The sequence below is a fragment of the Tasmannia lanceolata genome, unplaced genomic scaffold (genome assembly GCF_043159265.1).
Source record: "Tasmannia lanceolata isolate RefF3 unplaced genomic scaffold, GAP_Taslan_0.1 ptg000003l, whole genome shotgun sequence".
NCBI classification, from domain to species: Eukaryota; Viridiplantae; Streptophyta; class Magnoliopsida; order Canellales; family Winteraceae; genus Tasmannia; species Tasmannia lanceolata.
The window spans coordinates 12,524,834-12,542,179 of record NW_027518680.1 but is presented as its reverse complement, the minus strand read 5'-3'; the positions used below and the strand labels follow the sequence as shown (position 1 = coordinate 12,542,179).

The following is a 17,346-nucleotide window of genomic DNA, read 5'->3' as shown; positions in this document are numbered from 1 at the left end:
CATCAAAGTTACAAAATAAGCTGTAAGGAGGCCTATAGATAGGCAAATAAACAACCTAGGAAATAGTAACCTACTAAAACATGAACTCTTAAAGAAGCCTACTAAAATAAGAACTCTAAATAACCAAATGACTAAAATACCCCTAATAAAATACTAATTGGCAAATATGCCACTTATTTAGGCCTAATATTTTCATCACTCACCTAGTCAACCCTGGAGAAGGATCTCAATCCATCCTCCCCAACGCACGTACTGGCATCCTCTCACCATCGTCTGCAACCTGGAAACCTGTCTTTGCACCAACTGCGAAAGAAACCCTACGCGTGCACGCGCTACCACTCTGTTTCCTACCAACCATCGAGATCTTGGGAAAACTAGTCACTGTGTCCCCGACCAGACGATATAATCGGACACACTTCTCGCCTTTCAACAGAACCATACAACCGCGTGTGATTTTCATGGCTCCACCTGCAGCTGAATGCCTGCAACCTTTGGAGTCCAACCGACTAAGTGATACTAGATTCTTCCGCATCTTTGGGGGACATACGTCACACCACCCAAAGTGTGAAACACTCCATCGAACATCTTGATTTTCATCGTTCCAACTCCCGTGACGTCACAAGTAGACCTGTCACCCAAGGACACTGCTCTCACCCTTGTCTCCTGGAACGTATCAAAATATTCCCTCTTAGAGCATACATGAACAAAGCACCATGAATCTAAAATCCACTCATCATGAGGAGAAGTGTAATTACCTCTGAAGACTGTGAGAACGTCTCCAAACTCTTCACCCTGCTCATCCGTTACCGCCACCGCCGTATTCGTAGCACCATTGTCCGTCTGGTCAGCTCGCTTTGAACAGTCTCGCTTGATATGGCCATATTCCTTGCAACGGTAACATTGAACGCCCTTTCCGCCAACCCTGGATCTTGACCTGCTTTTCCTGATCCCCTATCAGACGACCTTCCTCTTTGATTCCCACCATGAACAACCAACCCATGCTCTTCACTTCCACCAAGAATTGGTTTCTTTCGCATCTCATTCGATAAGAGCGATGACGTGACTTCCTCCAACTTTATCGTATCCTTACCATACACTAACGTCATCACCAAGTTATCATATGAATCATGAAGCGAAGTAAAAGAAGCAAATGGACCTTGTCTTCTTCCTTCAACTTTTCGCCAACCATGTGGAGCTGGTCCACGAGCCCGTTGAACACCGTAATGTGTTCCAGAAGATGCCCGCCTTCCTGCATCTTCAGCCCACACAATTGCGGCTTCAGATACAACCAGTTGGCCAAGCTTTTTGACATGTAAAGCATTTCCAACTTCTCCCATAATTTAGGCGAATCTTCTTATTCCATAACGTTATCTGTGAGACATAGTCGAATCGTGCTGACCGCCTTCGACTCTATGTCTTCCCACTCGGCACTCGTCATATTCTCCGTCTTCCCATTCTTTCCCTTCAACGCCTTAGCCAAGCCTTGTTGAACTAGGATGTCCTTCACCCTCATCTGCCATAGGATGATATTTCCCGGTCTGTCTGTCCCCAATAATTAATTCTCGCTGACCGCGTCCTATAGGGATCATCGAATCAATAGCAATAAGCCCCGTTTGAAGAGGCTCATATACCCTTTCCGTCAAATCTGTCGATGTTGAACTAAGTAGAACTTGATTTTACCGCCATCTCAGATTGCTCCGCACTTCACGGTGTAGCGCTCCACCTCGAACGAGAATCTTTCTTGGACAATCTTTCTACTCTCAAAGATCGCTTTAGCCACGATCCAACCACAACACCCACGATCACTCCACCCGGCCTCGACGATAGCTCCAACCACTAGTTGAGAAAATCTGCTGGGCAAAACAATCTGATCGTGCACAAATTAAACGGAAAAGTAAAATAAACAAGCCACAAGATGAACACCAAGATTTTACATGGTTCAGCCAAGCCTACTCCACAGGCAAGAAACACGATATTCCACTATGACAAAAACAATATACAAGGATTACAATGGATTTAACCCAAACCCAAAAATCTGCAACCCTTTCCTTGCTTCTCAAACCCAAGACCGTACACCGAGTAACCCGAGAGAAAACCCCCAAGAAGAAACCCAAGAGGATCCCAAGAAGAAACCCACTTTCTCCTTCCCTCTTCTCTCTCTCTTTCTCTCTCTTCAATCTTTCTCTCTCTCTCTCTTCCTCTGTCTCTCTCTCTAGCTTCTCTTGGGCAGCCGGCACACCCAAGAGCATCTCACGTTTGCCGCAACCCACTAAAGAAGTCACGTTCTCTGTCTTTTATACTTATGTTTTCAAAAACCTAAAGGCATCTTTATTTCTATTTTTCCTCCACCGTACATGGTAGGGAAATAAGGCAACTTTGCCAACAATGTGCATTTAATTGCATGATCCAAAATTTATTATGCAGAGTATGGGACTTGATACTGACAGGACCAAGGTTCCCAGAGCGGGAATCGAAACGGAAATCGGAAGCGGGAATCGAAGACTCCAAGGGAAGAATCCTGCTCAAGGTTGCCAGAGCGGAAATCGAAAGCGGGAATCGAAACAGGAATCGAAACGGGAATCGAAGGCTCCCAGGGAAGAATCCTGCTTCCTTGGACAGGACCAGCCCCCACGCCCCTCCTGCCTAAATGTTTCTTTCGCAACAATAGAAGGGGCAGAAAATGAAGAATCTAACAACATCCCCTTGCAATAAGCAACAAACAAAAAAGAAATGGAACATTTAATATTGAATAAAATTTAAAAAGAAAAATAGACTTAGAAAAGGAAAAAAAAGCACATGCTGCCAACGCCCAATGGATTGAATTTGAAAACAAAAGAAAAGATAATGCAACCATTCGGTCATACCCAAAATTCAAAAACATCGGTACTACTCCCTAAAGCATTAGCTGGGGATTTGTTTGACAAGGAGCCTTTGGAACCACTCCTGAAGCATGAAAAGGAAGATATGGGATTTGCTTGTGAAGCTTTTGCAAACGTTTTTCTTTCAGCAAGAGCCTTTTCGAACCACTCATTAAATTTGCACTTATGTGGGTGAAAGAGGAACTTAGTTTCCTTTTTAAAATGGGAAATTCCTTATAAAACTGATACATACATCCCTTTGGGGCAAATAGATCCACCAATCATTTTTATCTAAAAGAGAGGTCTTGATCCCTCGTCCTGCTTTTTATGTATCCTCTTGTAAGTAACTCATGACAATTGGATTAATAGGTGGCCACTGTGAGTTATGGTGAGGGACTTGAGAATTTGAGAGTGGATAAAGCTTTACACAAATACTTTTAAGCGCACGAAGTAGGGTTTATAGCATAATGTGTCTTTATGTGAATTCATGATGGCCAAGAGGAGAGAGAAAGAATAAATAATCAAGATCAAGAAAAAGAAAGATTAAGATAAAAAAGATCAAGAACAAGAAAGAGTGGTGATAGGAGTAGAAAGTGGGAGCAATTTGTGAACCCAACCGGCAAGGGAAAAAGGAAATAGAAAAAAGAAGGGGAAATAGAAATGAGAATCGAAAGAAAGAGATATGAGAAGAAATAGGGGAGATTGAGAAAATGATGTAAGAAGTGAGAAGCATAAGGTGGTGTCGGTTTACAATCCCAACCGAGCGGGGATGAGGGGGGGAGGAGAGGAGGAGATAAAAGAAAGAAAGAAAGAGAGACCGGTTTAAAAGTAGAAACTAACCTTGTATGAAACATCACACTTTAGAAAATTCATCACATCCACACAAGAGAGAGAGAGAGAGAGAGAAAAACTTCAAATCTTTATTCATTTCACTATTGCATAGTATGAAAGAAAAGTGTATTGAGGATACACATATAGATATAGATATATAGATATACACACACATATAAGAAAAAGAAAGAGAAAAAAGTTTTTAAATCCTAAACAAAAACCTAACACTTTTGGACTAAAATACCCTCTAATGACTCAAATTGACTAAGTCTAATCCTGACACTAGTTGGGTTCATCTACATGGATCAGTTTCTTCCATTGTATCCTATCCAAGGTCATGTTCTCTGTTATGTTCCTAGACCTCAAGTCTTTCCTCATTGTTTTTATCAAAGTTGTTTTCAGTCTACCCCTAACTCTTTTCACTCCATCAACTTGGCACGAGTCACTTCTTCTCACTAGAGCATCCAAAGGCCTACGTTGGATATGCCCAAACCATCTTAAGGGGTGCTCTCTCATCTTCTCCTCAATTGGTGCCACCCCCACCTTTTTACGAATGTCTTCACTTTTAATTCGATCTAACCTTGTGTGGCCGCACATTCATCTAAGCATTCGCATCTCCGCTACACTCATCTTATGCACATGCTGCTTCTTGGTGGCCCAACATTCTGAGCTGTACAGCATGGCTGGCCTCACAGCTGTCTTATAAAACTTTCCCTTCAACTTGGTAGGTATTTTACGATTGCACAAAACTCCTAAAGCACACTTCCACTTCAACCCACCTGCTCTTATTCTGTGGTTAACATCATCTTCAATTTCTCCTTCTTTATGTAGGATTGAACCAAGATAGCGAAAGATATCCCTCTTAAGTACCTCATGTCCAGTCATATTTACTACATCCTCGCCCTGCCTCCTTACATTACTAAAGTCGCACTCCATATACTCTGTCTTAGTCCTGCTAAGTCTAAAACCTTGGATTCCAAAGTAGTTATCCATAACTCATAACTTAGTATTAACTCCTGCTTTGGTTTCGTCAATTAATACTATGTCGTCTGCAAATAACATACACCAAGGCACCTCGTCCTGGATGCCCTTCGTAAGTTCATCCATAACTAGAGGAAAAAGATAAGGGCTTAGAGCTGATCCTTGGTGCAGTCCGATTATAATTGGAAACTCACTAAACGTGCCATCCGTAGTTCTGACACTAGTTACTGCTCTCCATCGTACATATCTTTAATCATATCAACATATTTAGTAGGCATTTTTCTCCTTTCAAGGACCCACCACATAACACTCATGGGAACCCTATCATACGCTTTCTCTAAATCAATGAAAACCATATGAAGGTCCTTTTTTATTTTCTCTAAATCTCTCCATTAACCGCCAAATCAAGAAGATAGCTTCCATAGTCGATCGTCCGGGCATGAAGCCAAACTGATTATCTGACACCTTAGTCTCTTTTCTCAGTCTATGCTCAATTACCCTCTCTCAAAGCTTCATAGTGTGACTCATTAGCCAAACCATCCAGTCATATTCACATGTACTAGATCACTATGGTTTAAATTTTTAAAGAATATGCATTGCTATGTTGTCTTCCTTCAAGATGAAACAATACAACTGAATAATAATTTAACCTAGCTAAGAGCTTGTTAGATCCAAATTTGATGTAGAAAATAACCAAGGGAAGGAAAAAAATAAAGAAACTCATTTTATAGCCTTGGTTACAAATTTTGATCCAAGAAGGCAAATGTTTGAAACATTTGGGAAGAGTTCAGCAATATTCAGGAAAAAAAGACCACGTGCTTTTCTTTTTGCAACACCTCCCCTCATATATATTCTAAATAAAACAACAAAAATTATAGAAGGATGACTAAGAGCAAGAGTTTCCTAGATTAGGATGTGAGTGCAACTTTTACTACAAAGTATATTGAGATCATTTTGAATTACTCACGAGAATTACAAATACTATATGAGAAATTGATGAATTATTCATGAAAACCGTATTTAATTTTAAAATTCACTTTAAATTCAAAAAATTTAGATTTTGTTTGAAAATTACAAAAAAATGAACTATTCAAAAAAAATTTAAGCTTAAAACGTGACATCAAATTCTGGATTTTTTCAACAATTTCTCAATCATTCAGGGAATATTTATAAATGTGACTGTACTTACAAACAAGAAAGAACAATTTAGTATAGCACAAAGAATAAAATTTCCTCCATATATAACAAAAAAAAGCACATCATGTTCCATACTGGACAGACTTACAATTGCTCCAAAGAAACCAGGCTCACTCACTCCAAACAAGTAAGCAAAATAACTCTCCTGCCTGTAAATAGAGTAACCCAGCAAGTACCAAATTAGCAATCATCCTTCCTAGTTGGAAGTAGAAAGAAGCTGAAGTTAATATAGCAGATGATCTAATGAAGGCCAAGTGGAATTATGTAAAGAAATAAGTGCTTTAACAACAAATTAGCTATTCTAAACAATATTGGAGTATCAACAGTAAAATAAATGAGTTCATTCGTTTCATGAGACATTCCAAGAACAAAGAACTTGACTATCACTAATACAAGTGTGCCATGAGATTCATCTCCTGTTTGGATTGCAAAAAATTTCAGGAAAACTTTGGAAAAGAAAAACTTTTCCCAACTTCCCATTGTTTGATTACATATAAAAGGGCAACTTGAACCACGGCAGTTAAAGTTTCATTGAGAGGGGCCTTTAATTTATAATGATATCCATCTAAATAAGCCATACTTTATCATTTCCCTCGAAATCATGGAGGCAAAAAAATTTCCTAGGAAAAAATTTTCCACAAGTAATGTTTTTCTTGCAATCCAAACAGAGCCTTATGCAAAGATATAGACATGGATTTGAACAATTTAAAAAGCTCTAGTAATGAATCTACAAATACTAAATGGATTTCCCCAAAGACATACATGCTTATATAATTTCAAAAAGGCAAAGTACATTATAATTGATAAAAACAACATGGAGTACACCGTATGTCTGGGGTTATGCAAAGTCCCAATTGTCTTAACTAGAGCACATGCCACGGACCTAAGGTCAATGTAAAGTTGTTTTAGAGCTTTCGAAGATCAAGGGCTCTGCCGATTTCTTCAAATGGATGATTATTAAGAACCTCAATGCGCCACAGAAATAAAATTCTTCTGTATTAGTGACACATGTAAAATATTTTTAAGATGGAAAGTAGAATCAATACTCAATAGTGGTTAAGAGACTGTTGCTAATATTAGCAATCGTCAAGCCAGTGTCATTCCCAACCACTATCAGCTCGTTACCATGATACTATATCTCTTGCTGAAGGTTGGAGACGTCTGGTTTCAGATGTTGGTAGCTCCAGAGTCAGAGCACCAATTCGAAATAAAACGGCTAGGCAATGACGCAATGTCATGGCTGGGAATGGTTGAGAGAGATCATTAACTTAATAGTTATTGTTGAATCTGTTGTAGCTAAGTAGCAAGGTGTCAGGGCTGATTAGAAATCTGACACTACACGATCTTTGTTTTGGAGGTATCTATAGTAGGTGAATACCCGAGACACACACAAACCTCCAATAGGTGCACCACGGCCATTAAACCCTCCACCACAGCCACAAACACCACATCTCCTATTTCGACAACTTTTTTTTTGCACGTCAATGGTCCTTGTGCAGAGATTAAAGTGGATTTGGTATTCTCCTAATTTAGCATGAGAAAATGCTCCAAGCAATTTTCTTGGTTGAGTATGAGAGAATGGAGTTAATTAAACGAGGAAGGGGACATTTGGGCTTTGACAGAGGTAAGGTAACAGACAATTAGTATCCAAAGACAAGGCCAACAAGAGCAAAGAAAATAAGATCATTATCTGAAATAGTTTGATAGAAGCATGCCAGTGAATCAGAGAGGGACTTGATTTGTTGCATATGGCCGGAGATAAAGAGGGAGCCTTTTTTATTGTTTGGCGTTGATAACAGAGTTGTGAAATCCGAGCTTGGAACTGGGATTCGAAGGATCTAGCTACAAACTCCCACACATCTCTTGATGTGGAGAGTCTGAAAGCATGGGCGACTACTCCTTCAGTGAGATTGTTATTGAATCAACTGAAAAGGAGTTGATCATTGCAAACCCAATGAATTTATCAGGTTAAGAGTAGGAGATTCATCCTCTTTGACGAAATGAAATTGTGAGGGTGGACGAAATGACCCATTGACATGGCCAAAGAGATCTTAGCACTTGAAGATCAAAACAAGTAGATTCTTCCAAAGAACATTCGAAACATCAAGGAATCACGAGGAAGAAAAGAAAAAAAGGAAAGGAGACAAAGTAAAGACAGTAGGGAAGAAAATATGGGGCGAGATTTGATCTACATGTAATCATGATCAAGAAGAATATGAAGCCAGGGAGCACGATAGACGCGAAGAATACCAAGTCAAGTACAATAAGCATGGACAGTGAGGATATCATGAAGAACCCAAAGCCAAGGAGCACCGCACCAAGAGAGGAGAATCACCATTCGGAGAGTCAGACGAGAATGCTGAAGATATTGCAGTCAATAGGAGAGAGCTCCCATACCATGAAAAGTGGGTTGCACAACGCAGGGGAAAGAAGAAATTGCAAAGAAGATGAAACCCTTAAGTGCTTACAGGATTGCCCTTTCGGCAAAGCATATTTATGTACATATATACATATATTTGAATACATACATCCGTTCAATAAATGGTTTTCAGGCGTCTCTGTTGAACAGAACATAACAGATGAGAAATTAGTAAATTGATTCCAATATCCACGAAATTTTACAATTTCTCCACATATTACTATTGTTAGGGATTAAAAAAAAAATCAGTCACGTCCATAAACATCGAAAAGTTAAAATAGAAATTAGTAATCTTGCAATTTCTCCACATATTATTACTGTTTGGGATCAAAAATAAAAAAATCATTCAGAGCATAAAATAGAATGCAACCGGATTCAGTAACCCATACGGCCATGAGAAATATAGATAAAGATAGAAACCCTAAAAATCAAATATTTAGAAATAAAATATTAGAAACACTAGAAATCAAATACCTGAAGAGTATGGCATGGTCAGTGCAGTAGCGCATTTGTTCCTCGCCTCCCTAACGATCAGAGAAAAACAAAGACAGAAAATGAAAATTTTTAATGAAATTCAAAGTCGAAATCGAGTTTAGTACAGAAACAGAGTAAGTGATAAAGGGAAAAAAAAAAAACAGAGAGATGGGAGCGAGAGAGAGTTTAAGAGATTACTTGGAGGAAGACAAACCCATGAAGAGGCCGAGATAAGGACTGGAGGTGTTGGCGGAGGGATCTAACAAGCTTTTGTCGATTTAGGGCGTGGAGCTCCATTGGTATATTTGGGGGAGAAAAAGAAGAGGGTGAAGAAGAAGCCATGGAAATGGCTTCTGATGACATTGATGCCACCAAATTAAGGAAATGAAGCGCGACAAGTGGTATTTATAGGACTTTTGCCATCGAGACGCAGCTTTCTATTGGATTTCAGGTGCAACTCGGGTAGGGTCGGGTTGATGCCGACCCGACCCGACCCATTTTCCCAACCCGAACCCGACTTCAACCGGACTCTACCCGAGTTTTAAAAGCCCAAAAAAATAAAGGATTCGGGTATGGGGTTTGGGCCACTACCAAAAACACAGTGGACCCACATTGTTTGGATGATCTAAAGCATTCATTTGATGGGCCCTGACATAGATAGGTAGGGTTACAACTTGGGTTGGGTTTTACCCGGCCCGCATAAGTCCGACCCAAAAAAGGCATGTGTCGGGTTTAAAGTGGTCGGGTAAAGAGTTGGGCCGGGTTTAAGTTTCCAAAACCCGAGTGATTCGTAGGTCGGGCCGGTTTTAAAGGTGAAAAACCCGACCTAACCCCGAAAACCCGCATTCTTTCCAATTTTTTTATTATATAAAATTATAAGAATGAAAAGAATAAAGCGATACTGGAATACGGCCACTGAACGCAATTCCATTTAAAAGTAAGTGTTCTATTATATTATATTCCGGCATAAAAGGTTGCGTGTCGAGTAAAGACTAAAAAGCTAAAATCCTTTATTATATTATAATCTGGTATGTATGACAGGTTGTTTGTGAAGTAAAAACCAAAAACCAAAAGCAAAACCCTTCTTCCCAGGTAGAGAGAGAGAGAGAGAGAGGTACTGAGGTAGGTGCTTTGACAGCTTTGTTTTTTTTGTTCTCTACCAGTTGCTTTAAATGCTCAAAGCTCGGAAGGTACAAGCAATGCATGCCTTGAAGCTTTCACAAAACCAAAATCCCCTTCGTTTGATTTTTGATCCATGTTCTTCTTTTACAAGAGCTACCTAGTTTTGATGGGCAAATGGGGAGGGATGGTATTGTGAAAGGGTGGAAAGGGGTTTGTGTATGCAAGGGAAGGGATGTATGATAGAAGCACATGGTATTGTTGGGCACAGTGAGAAAATGAAATGGGTTCTAGATATTTTAGAATTGCATGTGATATTTTCATATGTTGAATGGATTTCCTTTTCTGTTTATCTTCTACCAATCTTTTTTAACAAGATCAGATGGACTTTCAACTTCCTAGAAAAGCTAGTGAGGGTAAATGAATTTGTGGGACTGCATCAATTTTATCTCCAGCTTCAATTCTAATTTCAAGTTTTATTTGCAGCTTTGGATGCAAGAATGAGGAAAACCCGACCCGGCCCGACTCGGCCCGACAAACTATCTCGGGTAGGGTCGGGTTTATGAATCTCGGGTTTTTCCAAAAGACACCCTGCCCGGCCCGAGATAGTTACTCAGGTAGGGTAGGGTTCCGGAAATCCGACCCGCCCGACCCCAGTTACAACCCCTATAGATAGGGTGTGTCCAAAAAATCAGCTCCATAGGATCATCCTAATCCTTCAATCTGTAGACGAACCGTCAACTGAGGGGGTCTACCACACACAAATTGAAACCACATGGGGTCTACTTGTAACTTTTTAAACATTACCGGTTAAGTTGAATGTGTCAGAAACGTATTTTTTCTAAAAATAAAAGATGATAAATGAGTCAACATTTTCCTAACACAACTCGATATTTTCCAACACGGGCCCAACTTTCACCGAGTCACTACCAACTTTCACTGAGTCTACCCAAATCAAGGTCGAGCCTAGTGTGAGTCACAAAACTAGGGCACAAAGCCAAAGCTTGACAAGTTGTGGGCCTAATATGACTAAGGGTTGAATCATTTAGAGAGAGAGAGAGAGGCAGAGTAGTAGTAGTAGTAGTATAATTAGATACAATAATTTTCATTGGTTATAGTATTAACTTTCATGTAATTGTTCAAAAGAGATTGAGAATATTTTGATTAGAAGCAATAGCTTTCACGGCTTACGGTGTTGTCCTCAACCTAATTGCTCAGAAACAATATCCCTCGCAAGTAACGGTGTTTGTCTTTGATGGAATCTCTTCAATCTAGTGTTCTCATTGCTTGGTTTTGTCTTGATCAAGCTGCTTAGATTTATTGTGAATCCCTCTAACATCAAATATCTAGTTATGAGGTTTCATTTTAGATTGTTCTCCTAAGTCAGATTTAATGAGTTATTGTCAACTCAATTATCCCTCAAAATACATCAATTTCTGTGTTATGGTACTAGCTAAATGATCTCTCTCTCATGGAAATAAATTATTTTCCTAGTTAAAGTTCCAAGTCAGGGCTTCTTTCTGATCGAGAGCTTGCAAACTTATAACTTATAATTTCTTAGGGCATTCACAAAGAAACCCAATTCCACCCATCTGTTGGCAGTGCAAGTCCTATCGGAGATCAGATTGAGTCTCCCTTTGTTAAATTTGAATTCCAAAGTGTTTCCAAAACCTCTTGCTCGTTTGGAGAGACTAATTATCATTAAGCAGCAGCATTGGAGCAAGCCTCTAAATTGTGATTCAAAACTAATAGATTAATTAAGCAAGGTGATTTTCTTTATAGAGAGGATATGGGGATTTTGAGAGCAAAACTAATTACAAATTTTTAAGGGGTAGAGGAGAAGGATTGACGTATATTTTTGGGGGGGGTCGGGGAGCTTTGAGATTCTAATTTGGGAAGAATGCATTTACTTCTTCTAAAAAATGTAAGCACAAGCCTATAAGCATACCAAAACTAGTCTTCTCTTCCATGCTTTAAAAAGGTTCATGGTGAGTCTCGAGAGTCATTTGGAATAGACTTACCCGGATTTTTTGAAGCAAAGCGGAGTGTTCCATTTCGCCCGCTCTAGAAAACTGAAAATTGGAAGGGTTGAAGGCAACCTTCTCTGACCATTCCAATTAGCAGGATTATGGTAATGGTATTTATATAAGTCCAACTATGCGAGTGAGTGATCAGATATAGGATCAATGCGTTACATTGGACCCAATACAGGAAGAAAACAAATTGAGAAATATCTCTTAACTTTCTGGGGCTTTGGCCAATTTAAAAGAGAAAGAAAAGCATTGATACTCACCCTAATCATGGAAAACTAAGGATATTGGAATTAAATCATGCAACCATCTACACTAATAAAACACCAACGCTTCTAGCTTTCTACACCAAGAAAAGTGTCATGACTTTTCTCTCTCTAAAGAATTGCAAAGCCACTCTTGAATCTCAACTATCAAAACCTATCAGCAAGTCTCAGAGAGGTTGTTTCACCTCCGCAACATCTTCGCCCAAGAATCAGCCTCTCAACTTTTTGTGGAGGGCTGAAATGAATCTCTGCAAAAGAAAAATGTTTTTTTCATCTCAGCCCTTCACAAAATGGTAGGGGCGGATTCTTGGCATACACAGTGGTGAAAGAAGTAGAACAATCCCAGTCACGAACCTAGAAAAGCTAGAAAAGAAGCCTAAAACTTATTCAAAGACCCAAACACACAGCTGAACCCCAAAACATAGGAATTGTGTGCTCAGATCTCATGCAACTTGTTGGGGTCTGGTTAAGCTTTTGCTTAAAAATGAATTGGAATCAACCCGAACCTGACCCAATTTTATGGTAAAATCTCAACCCAAATTCCAAAAAAATCGACCCGAGTTGGATCCCTAGATCTCAGTGCTACGGCAGCACCAAATCATCCTCTCATCTCTGTACTTTTCCTTCATCGCTCAGCGGCAAGATGTAGATCATTCCCACTCAAGCAAGATGAGTTGGGGACAATCCTGATTTATTTGATGGTGATAACACAAGAATAAAGTAGTAAACCAAAGACATATAAGACCACACCCAGAGGCTTATTCAAGACTAAGTCATTTCACACCCACCTCCCAAATTTACAAATTGTAATTGTCAAAGAAATAAACCCCCCCAATCCCAAAATGTACGACGAATGTAAGATTAACATACCAGGTTCACCTCAGCCCAGACCGTGTGGCTATCGGTTTCGAAAATAACAGAGGCTGGCAACTCTGTTAAAAGAAGAAAGACAGGTTAGCACATAAGTTGAAAATAATCAATATAAGCTTTCACAGGCGTTTAAAAAACAGGTAAACAGCTGCAGCAATACAAAGCCCCACGCGCCCCATACAATAATGAGATTGGTGTACATAAGAGCCCTTCCTTCATTTGAGCCATAGACCCCATGGATGGACCATAAACTAGCGGCAGAATTGAATAGCCTTTGTTCTGATTGTAGGGGAGATACAATCACAATTGTGGATCTAAACCCAACAATATAAGCAGTGAATCTTTTCTAAAAAGAATCAGAATTAAGCTGACTGCATGGGAACAAAAGGAATAACTTCCTCGTGGATTCCTTCACCCGATCTGAGAGCATGCTACAGCTTAAGGATGTTGGGGCTCTGATGAATGCAATTTATGCTTCGTTGGTTGCATGGAAAAGTGACCGCCTTCGCTGAGAGCAACCCAAAAGAACTTACCAAACAACAAATTTCTTCCAAGATCTTACGCATGATACATGTACAGGCTATTTGCAGCAGCACAGGCAAGTGAATTCTCAGTTGGGTGCCAGGCTAGGTGGAGCAACTTTGTCGTGAAATCATAAGCATTTCCGTTTGAGTCGAGACCTTGGCTTTCAGCCCCTGTTGTAGATTCAAAAACCCAGTTGGCATGTTACAGATATAATAAAAAAATGGCATATAAAAAAGTTTCCAATCTATTAGCTTCGTATAAATTAAAACTGCCATACTAAAGCATAAATAATTCAACACTGACCTCGTCTTACAGCACGTGTTAGACTGCTCAAAGTTCTTGAAGGCCTTGACGGTGTCTGAACTTGTCTCCTAGACAAAATTAAGCCCAAGACATAAATTCAGACAGACAAAATGGTTACAAAGGATTTCCAAATGAACAGTACAATCATCATGTTCATATTAACATTGTTATTGTGACCATTATTGGCTACTATTTTTTTATTTTTTATTTTTTTGGGTGGGCGGGGGGGATGATATAGGGTATCCCGACCCCATTTTCGGGCGGGACTAATCCCTATGGATGCACGCAATCATCCGTATTATTGGCTACTAATAATCATCATGATCCTCAACAATTGACTATCGTCATTATCATTACAGGTTACCTCATGGGATTTTTGCTGGCTTCCAAAGTTGTAGCCTCATTGCTGCCAGCATTGCAACCAAAAACGCGGAACAAATTGCTGGGATCATAAAAACAGTCTTAGCGAAACCACACTGAGGTTGGGGCTCACAATCTAGAACAAAAATAAATTAAGAACGATATTAGAAGAGAAATCGCAGACCTGTAGGAACCGGTTGCTACCTGAAGTCCATCTCCACTCAGACAACACTCAAACTTATCAAAGATGGAGTCGTTTTCATATAAATCGGGGAGCTGTACAAGTTCACATTAAATATCATACTTCCCAATGGAACTGGGCAGTTGCATTGATACCATGCACCAACGCTTTGACTAAACAATTAATTTCTAAGAGAAAGAAAACACACCTTAGGCCTTAAATATTCATGAACCTGGAAAGTTGCAACAGGACCAGCATCCATGTTTACATCCCATAGCTGATAAAGAACATGTGAAACAGACGGAAATGAGGAAAAAGGTAGAACTAATAAAAGTACCTATAAAAACGTTCATATCGACGTGCCAAATCTTCAAAAATAAACGGATGAACCACGGAAGAGTATCAAGCATAAAAATCATAGTTTCCCTCACGGGAAATTCAAGTACACATGTGCATGTCCAATCCCCATAAATGCGCATCAGGGCAATCTCTCTTGCATGTGTAGGTGGCACATGAGGGTAATTTCACGGATTTCATCGACTGTGTGAGGGTGCATGCTCACGAGAATTAGGGTAAGAGAAGACCCCAATGCCCGTTTTCCAGAATGTACAATTTCTACTATAAAGGAGTTTATTACTATCTTCTTCACTCTCTCAATCATAGCGGCGTCATGTCTCTTCAGTAGAGCACCCACCAAGAGAGGAAGACAATCACACTTGCAGTCATTGGTTCAAAAATCTTACCATTTACGATTCAAGCCAAATCTTATTGATTTCGATTTGATTTAAGTCTAAATTTGTGTGAAACTTGCAATTATTTATTGAATCGTACAATTCATACTATTCATGTGATTTATCCCAATTAAATTTTGTATATAAGAAAATAGGGCTTTCAAAGTAAAGCCAATTCTCTCTGATGTTAGAAGAAGCCCTCAAAAAATCTCTCACGAGGAGTTTGAACGAACAAAACTAGTATGAACCAGTCATGGACAATGTATGTGCTTGACGGCATTAACCGCCTTACATCGAGGAACAATTTTTGACAATTGATATTTGTCAATTGAAGTTTGAGACCTTTTAATATTTTGAAGATTATTATCCAATATACAAGGATTTGGATGGGAAATTAATGATTAGTATGGGGCAAGATTGTTAGCAAACAATACCCATAAAAAAAAGATTGTTAGCAAACAATTCGTATTATTATTTTGAATAACTAATCAGCGTAGTTTCTATTTAAATTAATAGATTTGGATGAAAAAATAAACAATTAATGATTTAAATATAGTCTCTAATTTGTTTATGAATTTTTTAATATTATATATAGATATATATAATAAATAGCCATAAATCGGAATGAATCTTACGATTTACGATTATGATTTGACCCCTAGTACGATTTACGATTATATTCTGATTTTTAAAATACCGCTTGCAGCCAAAACCTCACATCTTTTTTCCTCCATAGTAAGCACCGCTAAAGAGTGCCAACAAAGGTTAATTCTCAGACCCAAAGAAACTTGAAATCATCTCTGCACTTCATGCAAATTTCAAAAATCATCCCCGATATCTCCTGTAAACAGAATCACAACATCTGCAAACAATATGTGAGAAATCAATGGATCTAACTATCAACAACCACACATTTTTTGACATTCAAAAACAAAAAACAAAGCCACCGCACCTTCTAATAAGCCACACCCATAGGCCCTCATTATGAAACCAACTTAGAGCTTCAACCACAATAATAAGCAAGAAAGGGGAAGGAGGCCACCTTGTCTATTCCCTCTATTACTCTTGAAGTAGCCAAGCAACTTTGAGCTTCATTCCTAACACCCCCGAAGAGCTCTGACAAAGGTTGAATTTTAGACCTATAGAAGCATCAAATCATCGATGCACTTCATGCAAATTTCAAAAATCGTCCTCTCTATCTCTGGTAAGCATAATCACATCATTAATCACATCATCTGCATATAGTATGTGAGAAATCAATGGATCGGACTATCAAGAACCATTCAATAAGCCACACCCCTTTTCCCTATTAAGAAACCAACTTAGAGTTTTAACCACAATAATAGGCAAGAAGGGAAGGGGGTCACGTTGTCTAATCCCTATTACTACTGAATAGGCCAACTAGGTTTCCATTGATAAGGATCGAGAAGCAGGCAGAGGAAATACAGTAAAAATCTATTTTCTCCATAAGCCCGCCAAACCCCACTCTGGTCGTCAAATAGTCCAAAACTTACATTCCACACGAGCTTCCACTCTCGATATTGACTTTGCAAATAATTCTTGAATCCTTTCTTCGAGATAAGGAGTTGATAAAATCGTGAGTAACGAGAATCCATCAAGAATTTGACTACCTTAGATGAAAATGCCTTGGAAAAGAGAAAAAATTAGATGAAAGAACCACCTAACCCTGACAGAGAGGACCCCGGCCACCACCTTATATAAAATTTTCACCAAGCTAATATAATGCAAAATTCTCTATTCAACTAATCCTTATTCCTTCCTAGGAATAAGGGTAATATATGTGGCATTCACACCCTTCTTTAATCATCCTTGTAAGTGAAAATTCTTGAATACATCAACTATGTCCTCAATGGTTAGCTCCCAAAATCTTGAAAGAGCATTGTTCCTCTCCACACTAAAAGCATCCTTTCTTATTTCATCACTCTCAAACTTCTTTTTCAATTGAGCATTGATGTCTGGGTGGAGAGAGTCAAAAGCCACACCATCTAAGCTCAATGGATCCAATTAATTGTGTTGCAAGCATTGGTCATTCAGTGAAAGAAAGCAGTATTTTAGTCCCTCTCTTTCTACCAAGTAACTCCGGACTTTGACCTCCAATTGATTCCCTCCCAACTCAATATACCTCATAGTCTTGCTTACCCAAAGCTCTCTTCTCTTCTGGTGAAAGAGTTCTTTCCCAT

General features: G+C 39.1%; 2 protein-coding genes across 3 annotated transcripts in view; both read right to left on the bottom strand.

Annotated features, from left to right (window-relative positions):
• The window catches only part of LOC143851533 (Metallopeptidase M24 family protein), a 38,526-nt gene extending 29,377 nt beyond the window's left edge, over positions 1-9,149 (bottom strand). The window contains exons 1-3 of the mRNA XM_077361000.1: positions 8,959-9,149; positions 8,761-8,810; positions 5,956-6,016 (exon numbers count right to left, since the gene is read on the bottom strand). Of these exons, the coding sequence (XP_077217115.1) occupies positions 5,956-6,016; positions 8,761-8,810; positions 8,959-9,123 (276 nt within the window). The 5' untranslated portion in view covers positions 9,124-9,149. The remainder of the gene's footprint in view (positions 1-5,955; positions 6,017-8,760; positions 8,811-8,958) is intronic.
• A 3,980-nt stretch (positions 9,150-13,129) lies between these two features.
• The window catches only part of LOC143851523 (serine/threonine protein phosphatase 2A 55 kDa regulatory subunit B beta isoform-like), a 33,574-nt gene continuing 29,357 nt past the window's right edge, over positions 13,130-17,346 (bottom strand). For both annotated transcript variants that reach the window (XM_077360985.1, XM_077360993.1), the window contains exons 10-14: positions 14,623-14,691; positions 14,418-14,509; positions 14,238-14,315; positions 13,874-13,941; positions 13,130-13,740 (exon numbers count right to left, since the gene is read on the bottom strand). In XM_077360985.1, the coding sequence (XP_077217100.1) occupies positions 13,604-13,740; positions 13,874-13,941; positions 14,238-14,315; positions 14,418-14,509; positions 14,623-14,691 (444 nt within the window). In that variant the 3' untranslated portion in view covers positions 13,130-13,603. The remainder of the gene's footprint in view (positions 13,741-13,873; positions 13,942-14,237; positions 14,316-14,417; positions 14,510-14,622; positions 14,692-17,346) is intronic.